The sequence below is a fragment of the Ixodes scapularis genome, unplaced genomic scaffold, assembly GCF_016920785.2.
Source record: "Ixodes scapularis isolate PalLabHiFi unplaced genomic scaffold, ASM1692078v2 PGA_scaffold4__175_contigs__length_147842914, whole genome shotgun sequence".
NCBI lineage: Eukaryota > Metazoa > Arthropoda > Arachnida > Ixodida > Ixodidae > Ixodes > Ixodes scapularis.
This window is the reverse complement of record NW_024609879.1, coordinates 88,510,033-88,529,409: the sequence shown is the minus strand read 5'-3', so window position 1 is coordinate 88,529,409 and position 19,377 is coordinate 88,510,033. Positions and strand designations below refer to the sequence as shown.

At 46.4% G+C, this 19,377-nt stretch overlaps 1 protein-coding gene across 1 annotated transcript in view; it reads left to right on the top strand.

Annotated features, from left to right (window-relative positions):
• LOC8030511 (synaptotagmin-A) overlaps window positions 1–18,391 on the top strand; it is a 78,656-nt gene extending 60,265 nt beyond the window's left edge. Inside the window, exons 3-8 of the mRNA XM_029976836.4 lie at window positions 2,033–2,268; window positions 2,746–2,913; window positions 6,297–6,581; window positions 7,726–7,836; window positions 13,108–13,222; window positions 15,318–18,391. Of these exons, the coding sequence (XP_029832696.2) occupies window positions 2,033–2,268; window positions 2,746–2,913; window positions 6,297–6,581; window positions 7,726–7,836; window positions 13,108–13,222; window positions 15,318–15,670 (1,268 nt within the window). The 3' untranslated portion in view covers window positions 15,671–18,391. The remainder of the gene's footprint in view (window positions 1–2,032; window positions 2,269–2,745; window positions 2,914–6,296; window positions 6,582–7,725; window positions 7,837–13,107; window positions 13,223–15,317) is intronic.
• Window positions 18,392–19,377: the final 986 nt, after the last annotated feature.

The following is a 19,377-nucleotide window of genomic DNA, read 5'->3' as shown; positions in this document are numbered from 1 at the left end:
TGCAGAGCGGGCGAAGATGCGACTCCCTGAGCTAATTATGATACGGCATCGAGAGATTCAGTCGATGGCGTTTTTCTCTGTCATTCGGTGTTTTAGTGTTCCCCAGAGGACGGTAAACCGTTTCCTGCCATTTCAGATAAAGCGTCTCGAGATATATATGGCAACCATGGTTGTAAGCAAAATGATGGCTGATATATCGCTGTCCTGAAGCGCAGCTTGATTACAGTGGCCCAAGGCTTACCACTGCAGCCATCCATGGGGCCGCACAAAAGACTGCGGATCAATGACCTTAGTCCTTTGGTGCGTTTTCGAGTGTGTGCGGACTATACTCCGTTTCACCTTCAGTCCGAGCGCAGCGGACGCTAGGAGTAATCCCAGCCAATCCAGCGTGGAGAGAGTGTCATGTGACCTTGAGCTCCCTGTGTCCCTTTGCCCAACCGGCAGGTCACGCGATTTCCTCCCGGCGCTGGATCGGCTGGGATGGCCTGTGGCGTCCACTGCGCTCAGACTGAAGGTGGAACGGAGTATAGTTAGTGTGCCGGTGGAGGCTTTTGCGAAGCATCTTCTTAACGAGCCTACATTTGTGCCCTTTGTTTACGAAGAAAGGGGGCATGATCGAATGTTGACCTTAATATACGTATGCTGGTGGGAATGGGCTAAGAGGCATATATAGACGCTTTAAACACGCGCCAGATTGTGCCGCCATTGCGGACCTTCTCTTGTCTTACCGAGATGCCGAGCCACTGAAGCGGGCGTTGACGATCCTCCATAAAGGCCTATGCTGGGGAGAAGGACACATAGCACCTAAAGTGCCAATAACCTGTCCTGCTGTCCCAATGATGAAGTGAAGCGAACGGATTAAGAGGAAGGAAAAAAGTGAAAGCCGTTTTCAACTCCCTGTAACGCCGAATTGGAGCGCAGCTCTTGAGGAGGAGGAGGGAAGGGTACTGAGGGGAGGGTACACCCCTCCTCCTCCTCCCCTCATTCTTTAATATGCTCCGGGAGGTCACCTGACCTCGGGGGAGGGGGTGGAGGGGGGGTCACGTAACCTCGGGGAGGGGGGCCACGTGACGGGGGTCACCTGGGGGTCACGTGACCTTAGGGTGACTTTGGGAGGGTCACGTGAGCTTGGGGTGACCTTGGTTACGCCGACGGCGACGGCGACGCCGCTCAAGCCGGAAACGGGCGCCTAAGAGCTGCGCTCTAAAACTGAAGGTCGGTTATGGCGGCGCCCATGCACAGCTTCTTAAAAGCGTCTATAGCAACATGCCGACGCCCCAACAGGCACTTGCTCAAAAAGTGGATATAAGGACGAGTCTAGCGTTTGGTATACATGTGCACTATTCTACGCCCCTAGTTCTAATTCATAACAAACACGCCATCGCAGATTAAAGGTGCAGGAGAGGGAGAGAGAGAGTTGCACTTTCCTCCCAGATGCCGGGCTTGGATATGTCTGGAAGCGTTTGTACTGTTGCCCGAGTTCTGGTTGGATATTACTGTGGTACTTGTCCTAGGTATTTATTTAGCCAAAGTTAGCAGGAACATGGGAGCACGTGGCATCACTAGCATGGCATCATAATGGCCGGGCGTGCCACCACAGCGCGTCGCTGCAGTTGCCCGCCTGGTCGCTGGAGTGCTCTGACGGTACCCGATGCCACGTGCTCCCGTGTTCCCGCCAACTGTGATTAAGATAGTACCGCATAGTGACGTGTCTGCTGCGGCGCCAAGGTAGTGTTCGAAGTGTTCGGTCATTAGGTTTTCATAGTCACTGATTGTCTAAGAAACGCGTGGATTATCGTGTTTAGGCTTCGTGATTCGCTCTCCTGCTTTCTTAGTGACTGAGACTGTACCAGAGCTCGGTGCTTTGGCGTCCCCCGCCCCCTCTCATATCTTCCTCTCCCTCAGGTCCCAGACCCTCGCGTCACTTTTTTTTTTTTTTTTTTTGCGTTTCGGAGTTTATCTTTGTGAAGGGTCTTCTCTGGAGTCCCGTCGTCCGGTATACACCAACAGTTCGGCCGTCCCTTCTTTGTAGAGCGGCGCAAGAAGCTGTACTACGGCACGGACGTGATCCCGCTGCCCGTGTGCCCGGTGACCACCAAGCCCGTGTCGGCGAACGGCGACAAGCCAGTGGCCGGGGCCGAGGGCGGCATCACGGCCTCGACCCCGGGGGGCATCGTCCTGCTGCCGTTCGTGCGAAGCCGCGCACAAAGGGACTCCACCTACAGCAGCATGTCGACCGCGAGCAGTCGCGGCGAGGCGTCCGTCCACGTGAGTACCACGGGGCTTCGCAGCGGCGCACGCGAAGACGCTTCCCTCTTTTCACTTGAGCTAGACAGAAGGAGACTCACCTTTCCCTCCTCTCTCCCCTCCTCTCGACGTTCGCTCTGCTGAAGTAAAGAGAGGAGGGGAGGACCTTGTAGAGTACAGAGACGGCGCAATGCTTCGTCTTACCTTGAGGAGACAGAAAACTCCCCCTCCTTCATTTTTTTTAATGCCTGTATAGTACACGCGTGTCACAAAATAACCATTCCCCGCAAAATTAAAAAAAAAAATAATAATTGGGTTGTGTGACACAAACAGGCAATTTAAGTGTCTGTTGTCCCAGAGAGCTTAGTTCTCGAATTCGCCGCTAGGTGCAAGGTGCGAGGCGGCCCCTCCCCAGTGGAAAGCGAGCTTGAGTAGATGGCCGCGGAAGTGTACTCGTGACTTATACCTGGTTCGTCTTTCTGTTTTTGTTTTTATCAGAGCGACAACTCCGCCGATGTTGTGACGAGTGTGGAAGGGGTAGGTGAGGAAGGAGACGTTGTACTGGGCCACGCCACCCTGTCGCTTCGGTACCAAGCCCAGACGTCGCCGGGCGGCAACCCTGCTACCACCGGATACCCCGCAGGGAAGCTACTGGTGAACATTCGGGTGAGTTGACTATTTGCTCATTCGAAACCTTTATTTATTCGTGCAAAATACTCCGAAAGACCCTCCAAGCTCTGATATTACATTGGAAAGGGGGGGGGGGGGGGGGGGGTACGTAATTCACGAAACGTACGAAATAAAATATAAACACGACAGCGAAGCAATTTAGAAAAACATTCTAAAACGATTAAGAAGGTAAATATAAGTAAAATGCACATGAATAGGCAAGAGAAGAGCTAGATGTTATTATCACTGCACGTGAGTTCATGGAATTTTGTTACATCATCTTTGGTGGCTATGTGTACTGGTAGGTTAATCGATTATTGTTTGTGGTATGAATGATTGCGCATTGAATTCGTATTCGATGACCTACATATACCAGCACACAGTATTAAACTTTTTTATTTATTTTTTTTTTTTTTGCAACAGGAAGTAATCCTGTTGCATTTTCATTAAGGTTTCATTGACACATTATATATTAGGGAAATACAGGATATTTTGTCTGTTTTCTTAACAAAAATCTTTGTTTTAAAATATGAAGAAAGGTGTTGTGTAGTCTTCATAGTGTAGATTGGCAGATTACTTCTTTAATCGTTAATCTTTCTGCTTTTAGGATGAAAATAAACGAATGACGTGCTGAGAGAAAGTACCTAAAAAGTAAAATTATCTACAACCGAATGGGGTGCTCAATGGAAGAACCACATATCGCATTGTGTTTCCATCAGTGTTGCGGAGTTGCCACTCCGGAGTTGGAATGATTCCGGAATCATTCCGCATTTTCGCGACCCCGGAATGGAATGGGAATGGAATTGCGGCAACGTTCAGGGGAATGGAATGGGAATGGAATTAGATACCTTTTGCCCGGAATGGAATGGGAATGGAATGGGCACGGTTCCTCTTCTTTTTTTTTTTTTTTGTGTTTACGGTCAGCTAAACCTAGCCAGTCAGCGAGTCAGTTGCTCAGAAATAAAATGAGCGGGAAACTGCTAGCCCGCGTGGAGCCCTAACAGACTTATACGCAAAAGAAAAAATGCAATATAAAAACAAGCGTCAAAGCAAACAACAAAGGGGGAGGGAAGGGGGGGGGGGCGGTGGCGCCTTTCACCAGCGAAGTTCCACACCAACAGTTAGTATGTATGATCCCTATGACACAAACCCGAATGCCTCTGCGCCTGTTGCACGGCTCAAGGGTACGTCATCAGTCGACGTGAACCTGACCCGCTGCTCTGGTGATCCGATACCCAGGAAGGAGGCCAGACGTGGCCTCGCCTCGCTGTGCCGACCCAGACTTCGTACTCCTGCGAGTCGTCTCGAGCGCGCTGTTTCTCGGAGAGCTCAGACCTTGCCGGCCATCTCAGGTCGCAAACCACAGGTCTCTGTTTGGATGATGCTAGCCGAAACTTGAGGACTGCCATTCACGCGTTGAAGGCGGAAGGTCGGCAGGAAGGACCGTTACAACAGGGATACCACCGTATTGATTTTTCGACCGCAAGAGAAGATAAGACATGTGCTCCAGGATGCTTCAGGTGGTCCGCCCTATTCTCAAAAATTCCAAATGCAACTGCCTGCATGGTCTTCAACGATGTCGCCTACAACGAAAGTACTTATTGTTCTTTCATACAACAGCGTGGGTAAAGTTTCATGTTTAAGGCAACACCTACAAATACAAGAATACTAGTTCATTCCGCCGTGACGTCATGTGATCAGTGTTGGCAGGGAAGTGATGATGTTTTGATGGAATTTTTTTAGAGGTCGAAGTCTTTTCGCATCACTGGTCAGACAGACAGGATGCCAGGGAAGGGACCGCGGTCAATCCTTGATGGAACGTTTGTTGAACCCATTGAAGACTCCTCTTTGACCGGACCTGCGGGAAAGTAATTTCGAGACAAAAAAAGAAAAAACTTCCACTTCAAACTTAAAGCCTCATCTCAGTTGGCATCTCAAAGAAATTAGAAAAATTTATTGCATCATGAGTATTTATATTTCTGCCCTCCCTAATATGTATTCCTGCATTTGATTTTCCAAAGACTTTTTGACTCGTTTTAAAATGTATTTCCGATACGTATCGCAATATATTTTTGCAGATATATTTGTGTATCAGTATTTTAGCTACTATACCCATCTATCCCAGTATTTGTATTTTCAAATACATTTTCGACTATTCTGCCCAACCCTGCAATGCAATGCAGCTGTCAAGTGAGACTTTTAACGTTTAGGAATTAGAGGAATGGAATGGAACGATTCAGCCATTCCAGGAGTGGGAATGGGCCCAGTATCTTCATTCCTAGGAGTTGAAAGGAGTGGAATTATCGAAAACTCTAATTCCCCGGAATGGAATTGGAATGGAATGGGGGTGCCCATTCCGCAACACTGGTTTCCATAGCTCCCATGCACACTGCTAGCACAAACTTCACATCGTTCTTTTTTTTTTTTATTGTTTTAACAGTGCAGTGGGATGATGATGAATAAATCTTTATTTATCGAGCATCAGGTGCAGATGTTGGGGCACCCGTCCGGTGGAGGGCATTCTTAGTCCGGGATATGCACTGGGAACTTCTCTACTTAGGTTCACGTACCATATGAGCACTTTCCATCACACTTCTTGCTTGGGCGACGGCCTTTCGAGTCAAAGAGAAAAACAGAAAGAAAGATTGCTAGTTCCTCGCTATGTTCAGCAAAGGAACAGCAGGAGAGCCAAGGCGCCGCTTATTTATTTCGCTGCACATCACACTGCACACGGACGTTTTTTGCGATTAATTGAGAGATAAAGTTTTCCGCTGTGCACCTCCACGTCATGTGACATCACATGGCACCCCAACCTCGCATCATAACGTAACGTCACTACGTCACGTTACGTAATGCTGTGACCTCACGTGATAAGGACGTTACGTGTGATGTTACATCTTACGTGGCACTGTCACATGACGTGACGCCGTGACATGGCACTCCTCGACTACCCAAAACGGAACACAGCCGAAGACCCGCCGCGTAACGTCGCCAATAACAACCCACGCTGAAAAAAAATGGAAATCTTTGGTTTGCGCTAACAGTGTCGCGCCACGTGCACACGCCACTGAATGTTACTTTGATGGCACATATAGGCTTCGAATCTTTGCGACAGAGGGGGAGGGTGATCGGTGGTCGAGCACGTTAATGCCCCGCAGCTCGCGGAGTACGTGGAGCGTAAGTTCGACCTGCAGAACCCGGGGATCCTGAGTTCAATGATCAATCCCCGCCCCTGCCCGTTTTGGTCCGAACGAGCATCGTACCTGCGTGCAGTCGTGTATCACTACTGCCCCCGCTCAATTGTTCATCTCCTGCAGAGACACCCGACGCGTACTGGGGCTAGGTTTGTCTAAACAAACTTACTTTTCTCCTCGCCACAGGAGGTGCAGAACCTTGCCCCGAGGGCCTATGGCGGCATCTGCGACCCCTACGTGGTGGTGAAGATCCTCAAGGGCCGCATCAAGAAGAAGCGGGGCAGTGGCAGCAGCCTGCGCCGCCCCAGCTGCATCGGTGGCGGAGGGGGCGCTCACTGCCTGCTCCAGTACCAGACGCAGGTGAAGCGCAAGACGCAGTGTCCCCTCTTCAACGAGAACTTCTCCGCCGACCTGGCCAAGGGAGAGCTCAAGGACTGCTCTCTGCTCGTGGCCTTGTTCGATCTCGACAAGGTGGGTAGGGGTGGCAGGCTCCTCAGACAAACTATACGAGGTGTCCCCGAAAAAAAAAAGAGCCTAGTTTGTATCGCACAAACAAACCAAGCATCGCCGAACCCTCTATCTCCTCCCAAACAGAGCGTTAGCGGTACGGTCGTGGTGTCAAGTTTTCAGAAGTAATTTCAAGCAACCGTCATATTCTTCAAAATTTATAAAGCGATGTACGGACATTTTTAGTGGAATAACGGCGGGGGTCGACGGAGCCCACGAATCACGTTGCCTGCATCTTTTCTGCACCCACGAACACGTGGAGATGAATTGCCCCAGCTGGCGGGAACGGGCCCCAATTTCTCGTTGTACGAACGCATGCGTGGAACGCTCGGTGGGATTTGTCTATGTGGAGCACAAGTTCGTCTGCTTCTTGCTCAGGGGATGCGATGATGTCAGAACGCCATACTCTTTGTCGCTGATTGAAAAAGAAAAAATTGTGGGTAGACTTTGAAGCATCTAGCCTTGAGGTCTACCCACAATCCTTCCATTCAAAGCCAATCAGAAATTGGCGTCGTTTTGACGTCATCGCTACTCTTGCGCATGGAGCAGACGACTTGGTCTCCCCATTGGTTTCGTCCGTTCATTGTGCTTCGCATTATATACAGACGCTCGTTTCCTTCAAAGCTGATTGGCGCACTTGCCTTGAAGTGTATTAAGCCGTGATCACGGCTCTCTTACGTCGTACAAAGTACACTGTGTTTGCTGTAGACATGAGGACAGGTTTACCTGCGGACACTCGCAGCATGTTTGCATGATGCTTACGTGAGACCATATGACCAGTGTAGCAGGACCGACACACAGGGAAGAAACACGTCCCAGACAGTGGGGAGTTTTAGGGAACCGTTTGCGCACATCCGATACGGTACTACGGGCCCTCCTGTATACGAACTGCGAATATGATAGTCTTCTGTGGTGGCGCATGCGCAGTGCGTACCGGAGAGTCCATCGCGCCGTATGGAATATGGAAAAAAGAAACAGTTCCCTAAAACTCCCTATTGTCTGCAGACTCCCTTGTAAATAATGTGATATCGGTGTGACGCGCGGCTTTACGGTTCTCTATAGAGGGTAGCATCCTGGATATTTTATTCGTGCCTTTCTTTCTCCGCAGTACTCCAACGACACCGAAGTGGGAGAAGCCCTTGTGGCACTTAAGGAGCTCCAACTCGTCGGCAATCCCGATGAGCAGATCCTTCACCTCGACCTCAAGGAACCGAAGCAGGTAGGCTCCGCGACTATCCTGCTCAAAGTATAGTCTTCATTGGTTCTAATACGTGTTTTGGATACCGTACTGGAAGCCTGTGAACACGTTCGGCATGTTTTACGACTAGCCTTATCTTTGGTTCTGTAAGTAGCACTGTTGAAAAGTCGCACTCCTGATTATAAACGGGTGTTTTCACACACACACGAGAAAAGGTTGGCATATAAGTCGCATATTCGTGTAGGTTGAACTTCTATATTTGTGCGGTCGGCGCGGGAAAACTGCGTTGATAATGTTTAGGGGTTAAAAGCGCTAAAAACGACGGACGAGTAGGAGAGACACACAGCACAGAGCGCTATTCAACCAACCAGCCCAAATCCAAACCCTTCCGCATTGATAAGCCTGGTTTTGTGTTTTGTGATCGCCATATGTGCAGAGGCGGGAGCCAGTTTCAACGTTCCCGTCAACGAATCGAACGAGAAATATAACCCCCGTGACAAATTTGTATATTTAGGGTCCATACTCGAAGAGAGAAAAAAAAAAAAGGCATAAAAGTCACATTATCGCATAAAATACACTGCCGGAAATTCTTTAAAAAAAAAGCCGAGACTTAGATGCCGGAATAGTACTCTTCTTTCTTAGCAGTTTAACACCCTATCGCTAAGACTACTGCTACTGGCAAGTTAAAATTAATTAAAGCGTATGGCTATCCTGCTTGATTTAGAGCATGACTGTAGCTTTTCCCTAATTTTTGCTCACAGGTATTATGAATAATTTAAACTGGGCAATTCGATTTTTTCTTTTTTTTATCTTGAAAGGATTCCCCAGTGTGTTATCTCGCCTGTTTTAAAGAAGAGTTGTAATATTTCTTTCGTTTTTTTTTTTTTTTTGCCTAGAGCTATCGCAAGCACGTTTACTGGGTCATTTCACTTTTTACTATACCTGGAAAGCGTTTTTCTATTAATTTCGACAGTGCTTTTTTTTCTCTCTTTCTATTGCATTGTTGATATAATAATAATAATAATAATAGTTTATTTCCATGAAGCATGGTGGAGCAAGGGTAAAAGCCTCAAAGGAGGCTTGACCAGCCCTCGGCCCCGTACATTGGCATTGCAGCGAAAAAAAAATATTTTATATATATATATATATATATATATATATATATATATATATATATATATATATATATATATATATATATATATATATATATTAGGGCTCGGCAATTGATCGATTAACCTTCCGATTAATCGATTAAGGCTTTAATCGCGATCAATTTTTTAGCCGGTTAATCGGTTTTTTAATCGGTACCCAAAAAGAGGTCGATTAAACGCACGCACGGCTCTATCCTTGACGACCTGCCCAAACAAAAAGTTCGGGCAGGTCGTCCTGCCCAAACTAAAAGTAACGACACTTAGCCATACTGTGTCTTAAAATTATGGTTGCCAGTTATCTGAAGCTTTATCTGAAATCACAGGAAACGCCTTTCCGTCATCCACAAATTTTTAAACAGTTCGTGACACAGCAAATCAATATTGCGTGACCTTGCTAACACCGAATCTAATGCTGAGGATGTAACACTTTTGAATCATGACGATCGGCACGAGCCTAAATGGCGGCGCCCACAACAATGCCGGGGAACGGAGTGCCGATACTCTAAGCGCAGCTTATTTTTATTTAGTGGCTCTAGGTTGAACTATATGTATCATCAATTGTAAAAGTCCTTTGCGGCGTGTACCGGAGTGTAAAATAAGTCTTCAAAGGCAAGCCAAGTAATTGCATTCTTTTCAATATATTATAAAAATCAACACAACCGATTAATCGATTAAAGGGCGGCGATTAATCGGGTTAAAATGTTTAATCGACGCCCAGCCCTAATATATATGTATAGTATATGCACCACATTACAAAACAGCCATTAGTCACCTAAAGAGATGGCAAGCACAGTCGTTGCAGACAGAAATAAAAAAAAGAAACACAAAAAGAGTGCATTCTGTATAGCATAAACAAATTAATGAATCATTTGAGTGGGGGAGGTAAATCACTGCTGGATATAAAGAGACCGCAAAGCCTTGAAGGAGATAGAGTCAATGCAAATTTCTTTTTCTAGAAGGAAATCATGATACACTCTAAAAAACGGGTGTAGTGGGTACACCCTCAGGGGGTGTAAGTGCTTCCACATATACCACACCCATAAAGGTGTACAAGTACACCTCAAAACGAGGTGCATATATACACCCTCTATAGGTGTGCATATGTGCGCCCTTTATACACCTTCAGTATTTGGGGGCGCACAGATACACCCCATACTGGGGTGTGTCACTACTCCTTTCTTACACCCTCACTGTCGTTTCGGTGTGCAGGTACACCCCAATTTAAGGTGTACAAGTATTCCCTTCTCTACACCCACCAACAGGGTTTGCTATTATGCCGTTGTTTATACCCACCCCGCTCATAGGGAACAGAGATACACCCGCCAGCAGGGTTTACTCTTATACCGTTTTTACACCCACCCCGCTTATATGGAACATATATACACCTCATTCAATGATGTACCATTACACCTCTTTGTGCACCCACCTCAAGAAAACCCGTGAAAAATGAACGCGCCCAGGTGGTTGCAAAAAGACAGGTAAACAGACACAACGGATTGTTTTCAAATCTCCTATAAGTTTATTAGACAGCCTATTCCGTAAACAAGTACAAACTTCTAAGCAATCTGTAATATGTGGATGTACAACGAAGCTGTTACACAACTGAGGAGACTACTGAGCGAACAAGAACTTCGGTGATTCTTAGGTAGTGTCTATTCTCTCAGCATCCGGCAGAATTATTTACCCGAAATCGTGCCGGCAGTCGTCACTCATTGGCGATATAATTACTTCATCCAACGACGTTTCATCGACAGCTCAGGTTAGCTTTCCTCTATAAGCATCTCTTCTTTTTTTCTTTTTTGTAATGAGCCGCCCCAGACTATATGCGCGAGGTGATATGTGCGGGTATCACAGGTAGGGTAAACATTTTTTTAATGAGCCGCAACATACTGTCGCCACGAAGCGACGTGAACGGGTGGGCTGGGTCGGTGAGCACGCGCCTCGGAGACACACGCTCGACGAAATGTCCCTACAGCGTGTATTTCGCGTAACGAATGACGGTGAAACGTTAATGTCGACGAAACGTGTCTAGAAAACGTGTGTCAACGAAAAGGTGTCCATCAAACGCGTGTTCACAAAACGCCGGGAGAATAAGAAAGTCACCTGCGGTTATCACATGATTGTAGACAGCTAATGGCAGGCGACTGCCGATAGAATTTCGGTGAAATTATTCTCCCGGCTGCTATGAAATAGGCTCTGCCTAATTTTAGACGTAATCCGGAACGGAACGGTCAATTGCTGCAAAGGAGTAGGTTGCAGCACATTTACGACGAAAAAACCGGACTTGAATTATGTAATCCGAGATAGATGTTGACACGGGCACTGCAGAACCACACAAACACAAACACGGAAAGAAAGGGGTGTGTGAAGATTCAACACGATGTGGCAGAAGAAGTAATTTGCCAAACCGAACGATGTACGTTGGACTTTTCAAACACTGGAAGCCTTGGTACACGCGAATACGTTGTCGCGGGCGAAATCTCTGGCAGCCCCGCTGGTCGCAGCACAGCACACTAGAAACTAGGCCGGGAATCCGAAATTCTGGATCGGAAAGAGCTACTACGTCACCCGTGAAACCTTTGCCACATGATCATGCTCCTGCCATTACCCGCGCCCAGACAGCGGACTCGAGGGATAAAAAAAAGCTTTCGGTTCATTGGTTCGACGACTGCATAGCCTCTTCCACGCTTTCAGCTTAGGGAGAGAAAAGAAAAAAGAGAGGAGCATACGAAAATAGCAGCTCCTTCAAGGCCAAAAGTGGCTGCCCTCGCGAAGGCTTATCTTCAGGGTTATCCCAACAATTAACACAGCTAGAGGATTTGTCCCCTGTATCCTCTTGAAAGTTCGACCCAAAGTTAATAGTGCAGTGGATGCTACCCGTGGCCTTGGCCTTCAGGCAGGTGCCGTGCTCTGCCTTATGTCTAGCTTGGAGACTGTAGTCACGTGATCCTACCCGGAGACCCGATTTGCCTAAAACAAGCATAGTGTCTACTCTACTGTCAATACCGAGTGAACAAAACAGTTCCATACTTCCTAAGAAACTGCCCAACTCAAAATTGACGCCCAAGAGGGCATCCAAGCACAGGCTGGCCGGGGCGCGTGGCTAGCGTGGCAGTGCACTGATACACCTAGAGGTTTTTAAGGGAGAGGAGGATGCTCATTGTCGGTGCACAAATACACTGGCTGGGCAACGGAGGGTCCATCTTTCAGGAAAGGGGTGCATGTGCTGCTGATACACCCGACTACACCCGTTTTTTCTTAGAGTGTATAGACCGTTCCATTAGGGTCATAGCAGAGAGGGTAAAAGAGAAAAAAATGCGCTCCCCCTCTCACCCCGCATGACGTCCGCCCCGCCGAGTGGGCTGTAGGTAGCGTCCGGCTGGCGTGCAAACTCTGTTTAATATCGCGTCATTTTGGAACTTTCAAGCGCAGATGCGCAGATTTTGATATGCCAGTTGTCGTGTAATATTATGCTAGATAAAAAGACTCACGGGGTCGAATTGCGCTGTTACCTGCGTGCAAATAAAAAAAATGATTGGGAAAACTGTGTCTGATTGGCCGGTCTCTTTGGCGAAAAGTAAATCCGGTGGCTGTACCTTTTTTACTATACACAAGTTCGTACTGGTGTGGGCCTTTAGCGACCGTGAGTGGAAGTCTGAAATAATAAATAAAACGTGCTCTCCTGCCACACTACAAGCAGTAGTTGAGGGTAGTACTGCCGGCTGACTCAACTGCTATTTAAGTAGCGGAAAAAAAGATATGCTAGTTGATCATTTAGCAAAATAGAACAACAGAGAGCTATAGGCTGATTTTGGAGTAGCCACAACTGTTCTAAGAACGCGAACCACTTCACAACGGCAGCCACGAGCGAGAGTTCGATGTTCGTTAGAGCCCGCCGATACAGCCCAATGATGGAGAACGGCAACCTCCCGGTTTGTCGTCTGCTAGCGGAGTCGCGCGCGTGCCCTCTCTCTCGTTTTACCCCGCCGAACCCGCTGAACTTCCCGGATGTGTGGAGAGGGCGCTGCGGTCGCACAAAATGGTGCCGCCCAGAGAGCGCTAAATGGAATGGTCTATATCGAACCAATATTGACTTGAATGTATTTGGGTAATTCTATCATTATATGCTTATTTTCAGCATAATGGGGAAATCCTGTTTGGGCTGAGCTACCTACCAACAGCTGAACGTCTCACCTTCAGCATCATGAAGGCCAGCAACCTTGTGTCACCATTGAACAACGTTGAATCCTTCTGTGAGTTCTTTATGTTTAGCTTTCATAGTCTTACTAACTGTGTAAACGCACTAACCCAAATCTTGTATGATGTCAATGTTATCTTACAACCTGGCACGTAGCCGGGGGGGGGGGGGGGGGGGGGGGGGGGGGGGGGTTCCACTCCCCTTCATACATCACTTAATCATGGGCGGGCACCCCCCCCCCCCCCCCCCCCGAAACAAAATCCTGGCTACGTGCCTGCTTACAACTCTCTTACAAGGGAGCTTGTGAACTCTTTTCAAGTTCCCAAGTTCTTGGTTTTGTTCCTTTGAATGTAGTAACACCGACAGTTTAGCTAGATGACACTCTAAAGAAGTATAAGTTTGAAAGAACCACTGCAAGCAACATTGCAAACAATTAAACTTACGAAAGTCCTCACACTAAAGACCCGTTCATAAAATTATTCCGATATTGATATCCAGGGTTAATTTTTTTTTTTTTTTTTTTACTGGGCTCACATTGTAAAAAGTGGGCTTTTCTAGTCTTATCAATGTCGTTTGAGAAAAGAGCAGAGGAGAAGCTATGTAACATCCGATTTAAGCAATTGTGCAGTTTTTATCAAAATTGTAATTCGATCAAGTTTCACAAGACATATTTAGAATCTCTGTTTAGGTCCTGAGCTTGTTAAAATTTCCCACTTTAAATTTAAAAACAATTATCGCCGCAACTTTAAATTCTAAATGTTTCAATTAGCTTTAGCTGACAGCTATCATAGAATGCAAGGTAGGAAGGTCATACTGCATCAGATCCTTGCACTTTAGTAGCGAAGCATGATGGTCATGCATGATGATGACTCACCGTCATTGACCGTCTTGTTGAAATATATATATATATATATATATATATATATATATATATATATATATATATATATATGTGTGTGTGTGTGTGTGTGTGTGTGTGTCTGTCTGTGTAAACTGGTAACTAAGATCCCCATGACTTAATTTTATTCTAAAATACTATCTGAGAATTTAAAATCAACTAATGTTTACACTGAAAAATCATATTGAATACTTTTTATAGCGTATACAAACTGGACATAAAAGGTTGCGGGACATTTATATAGAATGCTTTTATTTTGCCTATTAATACCCCATTCATGCGACCAACATAAAGGTACCTTTAACATAGGTCCCTTCGCAATCGGCGAATCAGCCCGCCCTGATGAATCGCGAGCGCATGCCACGCGCGGAGGTGCGCGAACTCATTGGCCGCTGGCCATGAAGGTCCCTTAACTAAAGGGATGGTTGTGTGAATGGGGTATAAATTTTAGTACGCGTAAATATGCAATCGGAACGCATATACATATATTGATGTCGCTGAATGCGTGAACGTTCCTGCACTAGTCCATAAAAGCAGAATGCTGCCCCTTCCAGAAACCGATCCACAATTTAGGCTTGATCGGATACCAACTCTACACCATATGTGCCGCAGCGTGCAGCTGTCTCAAGCAGTTGATATTTTGTCACAGTAAATTCATTAGGTGATGAACAGTGTGGGTACTTTTTTCCCCCGATTTTCCCGCGGGTGCCGCACTCTTGGCGCTCAGTACAGAGCGGGTGCCTTCCAGTTGCTGCTCCGAGGCCGTCATAGTTGGGGCATGCACTTTGAGCTTGCATCGAACTCGCGAGTGCTGCGTCTGCGCTCGGCGCAAACTCAGATCCAATCACGCTTCTCGGAGAAAGCGATGCCCGAGATATGGCGGCCGCCTAAATTGCACGAAAAACTATAAAAAAAAAAAGGCTTTCGGTGTTGTATTGAAAATGTGACTTCCTAAGTTTTAGATACTCCGTGAAGAAAATCAGGCTATATTGTTTTTGTATCTTCTTTTTGCTTTGTCGCGAAATGTTTTGACATCTGTGGAGGCGAAAAAACCATGTCTTGCGGTTTCAGATATCTGCCGACAATGATTTTAAGCACAAAGATGGCGGGAGTGTCATTATTGCGAAGCGATATTTGGTTCTAGTGTGTACTACACAGCGGTAGTTGAGTGGCACCGTTATTAGAATATTGTACGGACGCGAGGTGCTTCAGTCCATTCATCCGTCTCTGTTGTCCCTGCGCGTCCTCGCAGTTCCCTGCGTACGGATCCTGCTGTTCCACAACGGCAAGCTGAAGAAGAAAAAGAAGACGGCCCCGAGACAGGGCACGCTGTGCCCCGTGTACAACGAGTCGCTGACCTTCGACGTGCCCCAGACCGAGTTAGACCGGGTGGTCTTCCTTGTGGTGGTGAGCCACCGAGACCCCGGTCAGGGGGGTTCCCTCTCCTCCCCGGACTCTCCGACCACGCCCGTGGCAGGTTCTCCTCAGCAGCACGTCGGCAAGGTACTGGTCGGTGCATCGAGCAGAGGAAGCGTACTGCACCACTGGAACGCCATGAAGCAGAGCCCCAGGAAACAAGTGACCCAGTGGCACACACTACGATGAAAATGCTACTGTCTGCGTAGTCGAGCGAAGAGACTTGGGGCGGGATCTCTATGGTGTGGTTCCTGCGATGACGAGTTTGTGGAAGATGCTTTAAGCCAGCTGTGAAAGTCGGCCAAATCATCGTGAAAGAGGTGTCGAAAGAACTGCTGAGGCTGTCAAAGTTTGCTGACTCGTCGTGGGAGAGGATAAAAATGACCTCGGAGTGCAAGGAACTGCGCACACTTGCAAGGCAGAGTTGTCTGTGTCTGAGACATCGTGGGGGAAAGAAGTGGTTCTTGTGTGGCGAAAGTTAGGAGATGACCGTGGGAGCACACTCCACAAGACAGTGATTGTCTACATTCACATCATCAAGACCCGACCAGGAAGCCCTTGATATGTGTTGAAAAGTGCTGAATTGCAGACCCCGCGACCTGGGGGGGTAAAGTTTCTAGATAAGAGCTTCCTACAGCTAGCGACATACTTTGAAGCGCCGACTGCGTGACGGGACAGGTTTTAGGAAGCGAATGCTGGCTCATAGCTGAAGACTAAGCTGATTGACGCCATTTTGTTCCAGCGGTACGTTCTTCGTCATTCGTATTGGTTGTTACTTGTAAAAAGTAATATCCAGGGGCTTTAGTTGGGAGTGGTTATGCAGCATACTGTGTTATCAGGGGGAAGAGGGGAAATATTTTAAGCAGAGGGATGATTTCTGAGTAGGTGACGGTTCGAATTTCAGCATCTTACACTACGCCCATCTTGGAATCTTTATTAGGTGTCGGTGCGTTGAATTCTAATCGAATTGTACTTTGTCATTCCTAGTTTTCCCAGTGCAGGGAGTAAATATAGCATAGCTAACCTTAGCAAAGTGTAGGTTATGAATGATTCAGCGCTCTTCAGTTTGAGCTAGTCTTCGCACATCACCGTCATGTGCGGAGCGTTACAAACCACAAACAAGATATGCAAAAAAAAAATCGTTTACGATTGAAAACGCTGATTTGAAGCTATATTCAGTTTCACCATACATTCCAGCGTAATACAGGTACACACAAACATAATAAATGCGCATGGTCATTGTGCATTTACTGCGGTTGACTCGTTTTAACCGACGACAGTCCACACGCAGAAACATGACGAATTTCGTGACGCTCTTCTGTTGTCGCTGATTGATTGAACCCATTATCTCGTATAGCGTTGGTTGCGCTCAAACTCAACCTGACAAATAGCGTGGGGAACTTGCGCACCGGGGAACCGTTCGAGGTGGTGAAGTTTGGTGCTCATCAATACCCTGTTTCAGCAAAATGCCGAAGGCACCGACGCCGCGTCTTCGTTAGGTGTGTCGCACTGTGTACGTACATACCAGGCGAACCCCAACAGTCAAGGAATGCTGGCGCAGACGGCTGCTATATGTTAGAAACGAAGAAAGATCTGGAAGAGTTGATGATCGCGTACCTGATCGCACGGGGATAGTGCCGTATCTTAGATGAAGACATCCTGGTTTTAGGTGTTCTTGACACGAGACTAGCGATTCCGTCGAGTAGTGAGGAGAAAACACCCGATTATTGGGTAAACCAGCGAACATATCTAATATCCCAGTCACAGGACAAAGTGAATGTCATTTCCATCAAATTGAATTATTTAATATCCTAATTAGCGCGCGACGCTTATAGTTAGAATGGCTAGCTGATCCGCCTATTATATATAATCTCATTCGATGGAAATGACATTGACTTTCCCGTGCGGTAGAGATATTACGCACACAGTTTTGTTTCTGAGTATTGCCTTGACTTCCCAAGCTGAGACTAGAAAGTGCCTCCGATATATTCCTTGTTGCGAGAAGGACATCGTCACCACTGACTGCAAGCAGGGTTCGCTCCCCGTGCGGAAGAACACGTGTTTTCCGACCGGTATACATTTTGCCGGTTACTCTCCCAGCATTGCACTGTAGGGAAAGAATCGGTTGCATAAAGGTGACACAAAACCAGCGCTGTCTATACCATCAGTGTGAGTATGCGTCTCAAGAGCGTATTTTAGTAGGGTGTTATACAATGAAGAAAGATTGGAGAAAACTGTCTGGTCATGTAAAGTGTTATTTCAATCCTTCAGAAGGTCAAGTTGAAAAATGCTTGGGGCGATAATTTATTTTTGAAATGGCATCTTGGACATAGTGTAAATATTGAGGGAGCCTTCGAGAAGTCAGTGCCTCAAGCGCTAAAGTGAGTGAAATTAGCACAGCGCGGACAAACAAATCTGGATATTATAGAACAGTGAGCTGCTTTTATTTTTAGCACAAAACAGAATAGGTACAATTCTTTGTATTCATGATAGAAAGCACTCAGTATAAACGAGGTATATATGCGACTGCCTATTTCAGATTGTTTTTAATGTCTTCATGTAGTAATTAATATAGGTCTACTTGAGTCAGATTCTAGATCTACAAAAAGTTTGTTAATAATTCCATTCCAGTCTTTAAGCGATCAGAAAACATTCGTCGGTGATGGACCGCTCTTTCATAGTACTTATACTTCATCCATTGAAGTCTACGATGTCCCTCTTTATACATCCATACAGGCCACGCCCTAACTCATACTTATTGTTGTTGTTCTACAGTGTAGTAGTGTCAGTGTTGTACTCCTGTAGTGTAACGAATCGGTTGTTTGCTTATTGTGCCCTCCCTGTGACCGATCACTTTATTATCTCTCTAGGTGTAGTATAATGTCTGACAATGTTCTTAGTCTCTTTTTTTTTTTTTTTTTTTGTTTATACCATACATAATTTTGTAATTCTTTCCAGGGTGAAAGATTGCATAATTTCTGTAGCGCTAGGCTAAGACGATGTTTTATGCATTCTTGTTTTATTCTCCATTGAAACTATAGACACGATTAGTGATTTCTGGGCAGTTTCAATTAAACATTATTTTATGTTCTCGGTTTATTTTTATTTTTTAAGCGTTGTCTAGGAATTAGTTCATAATGTCCGCGTTACATGTAATTTTAGCAACCTAATTCAGAACGCGCTGCTCTTTATACCAGTGCGCTTTTATTATCCCTGCGATGTAGATGAGCATAATTCTAGCACCTCGCCTTTTTGTCGAGCAATTCCTGGGTAAAGTTTAGACAAGAAACGAAAAAGTGGAGTTATCAAATTTCCTATAAAACGATACTCGTATGTTTGGGAGTTAGCACTAATGAATAATGTGGACCTTTGCCGTCTTGTTGCGATAATAAGTTTTACTTCGCATGCCAGAAACCTTGCCGGTTAAAACGCAAGGCCGTGTTGAGGGGCCGACTCCTGAAACAGGGATTGAGGCAGTTATTCAGCAGGTTGCATTCAAGATAGGCAGTAAAAATATGTAGGTCGCACTGGTGATCCCGTCAAACGAGCGCGACAGCTCTTTTTTTTTTTTTTTTAATCTTAAAAAAAAATCTTTTTCTCGAAACTTACACGAAGTATAAGAAACAAAAATATCGTATCGTTTTATAACTACGAGGTTAGTCCTTGGCATGATCACTGACAGAATGAAAACGTCAGGACGTCTCTTTTCGAATTGCCGGCCTCCAGCACGCACCCGTTGCCCTCCACCGTGCTTTGGCTTCACGTGCTCGCTCGAAACCCACAAGACGCCGAAGCATTATCGAAGGTAGAAAGCGCCGTCCTAATTTTCTCTGGAAGGGCCTTCCTGCCGTTCTAACTCTGTCAGTGAACTGCAATTTTCTGCTAACGCAGTGGCA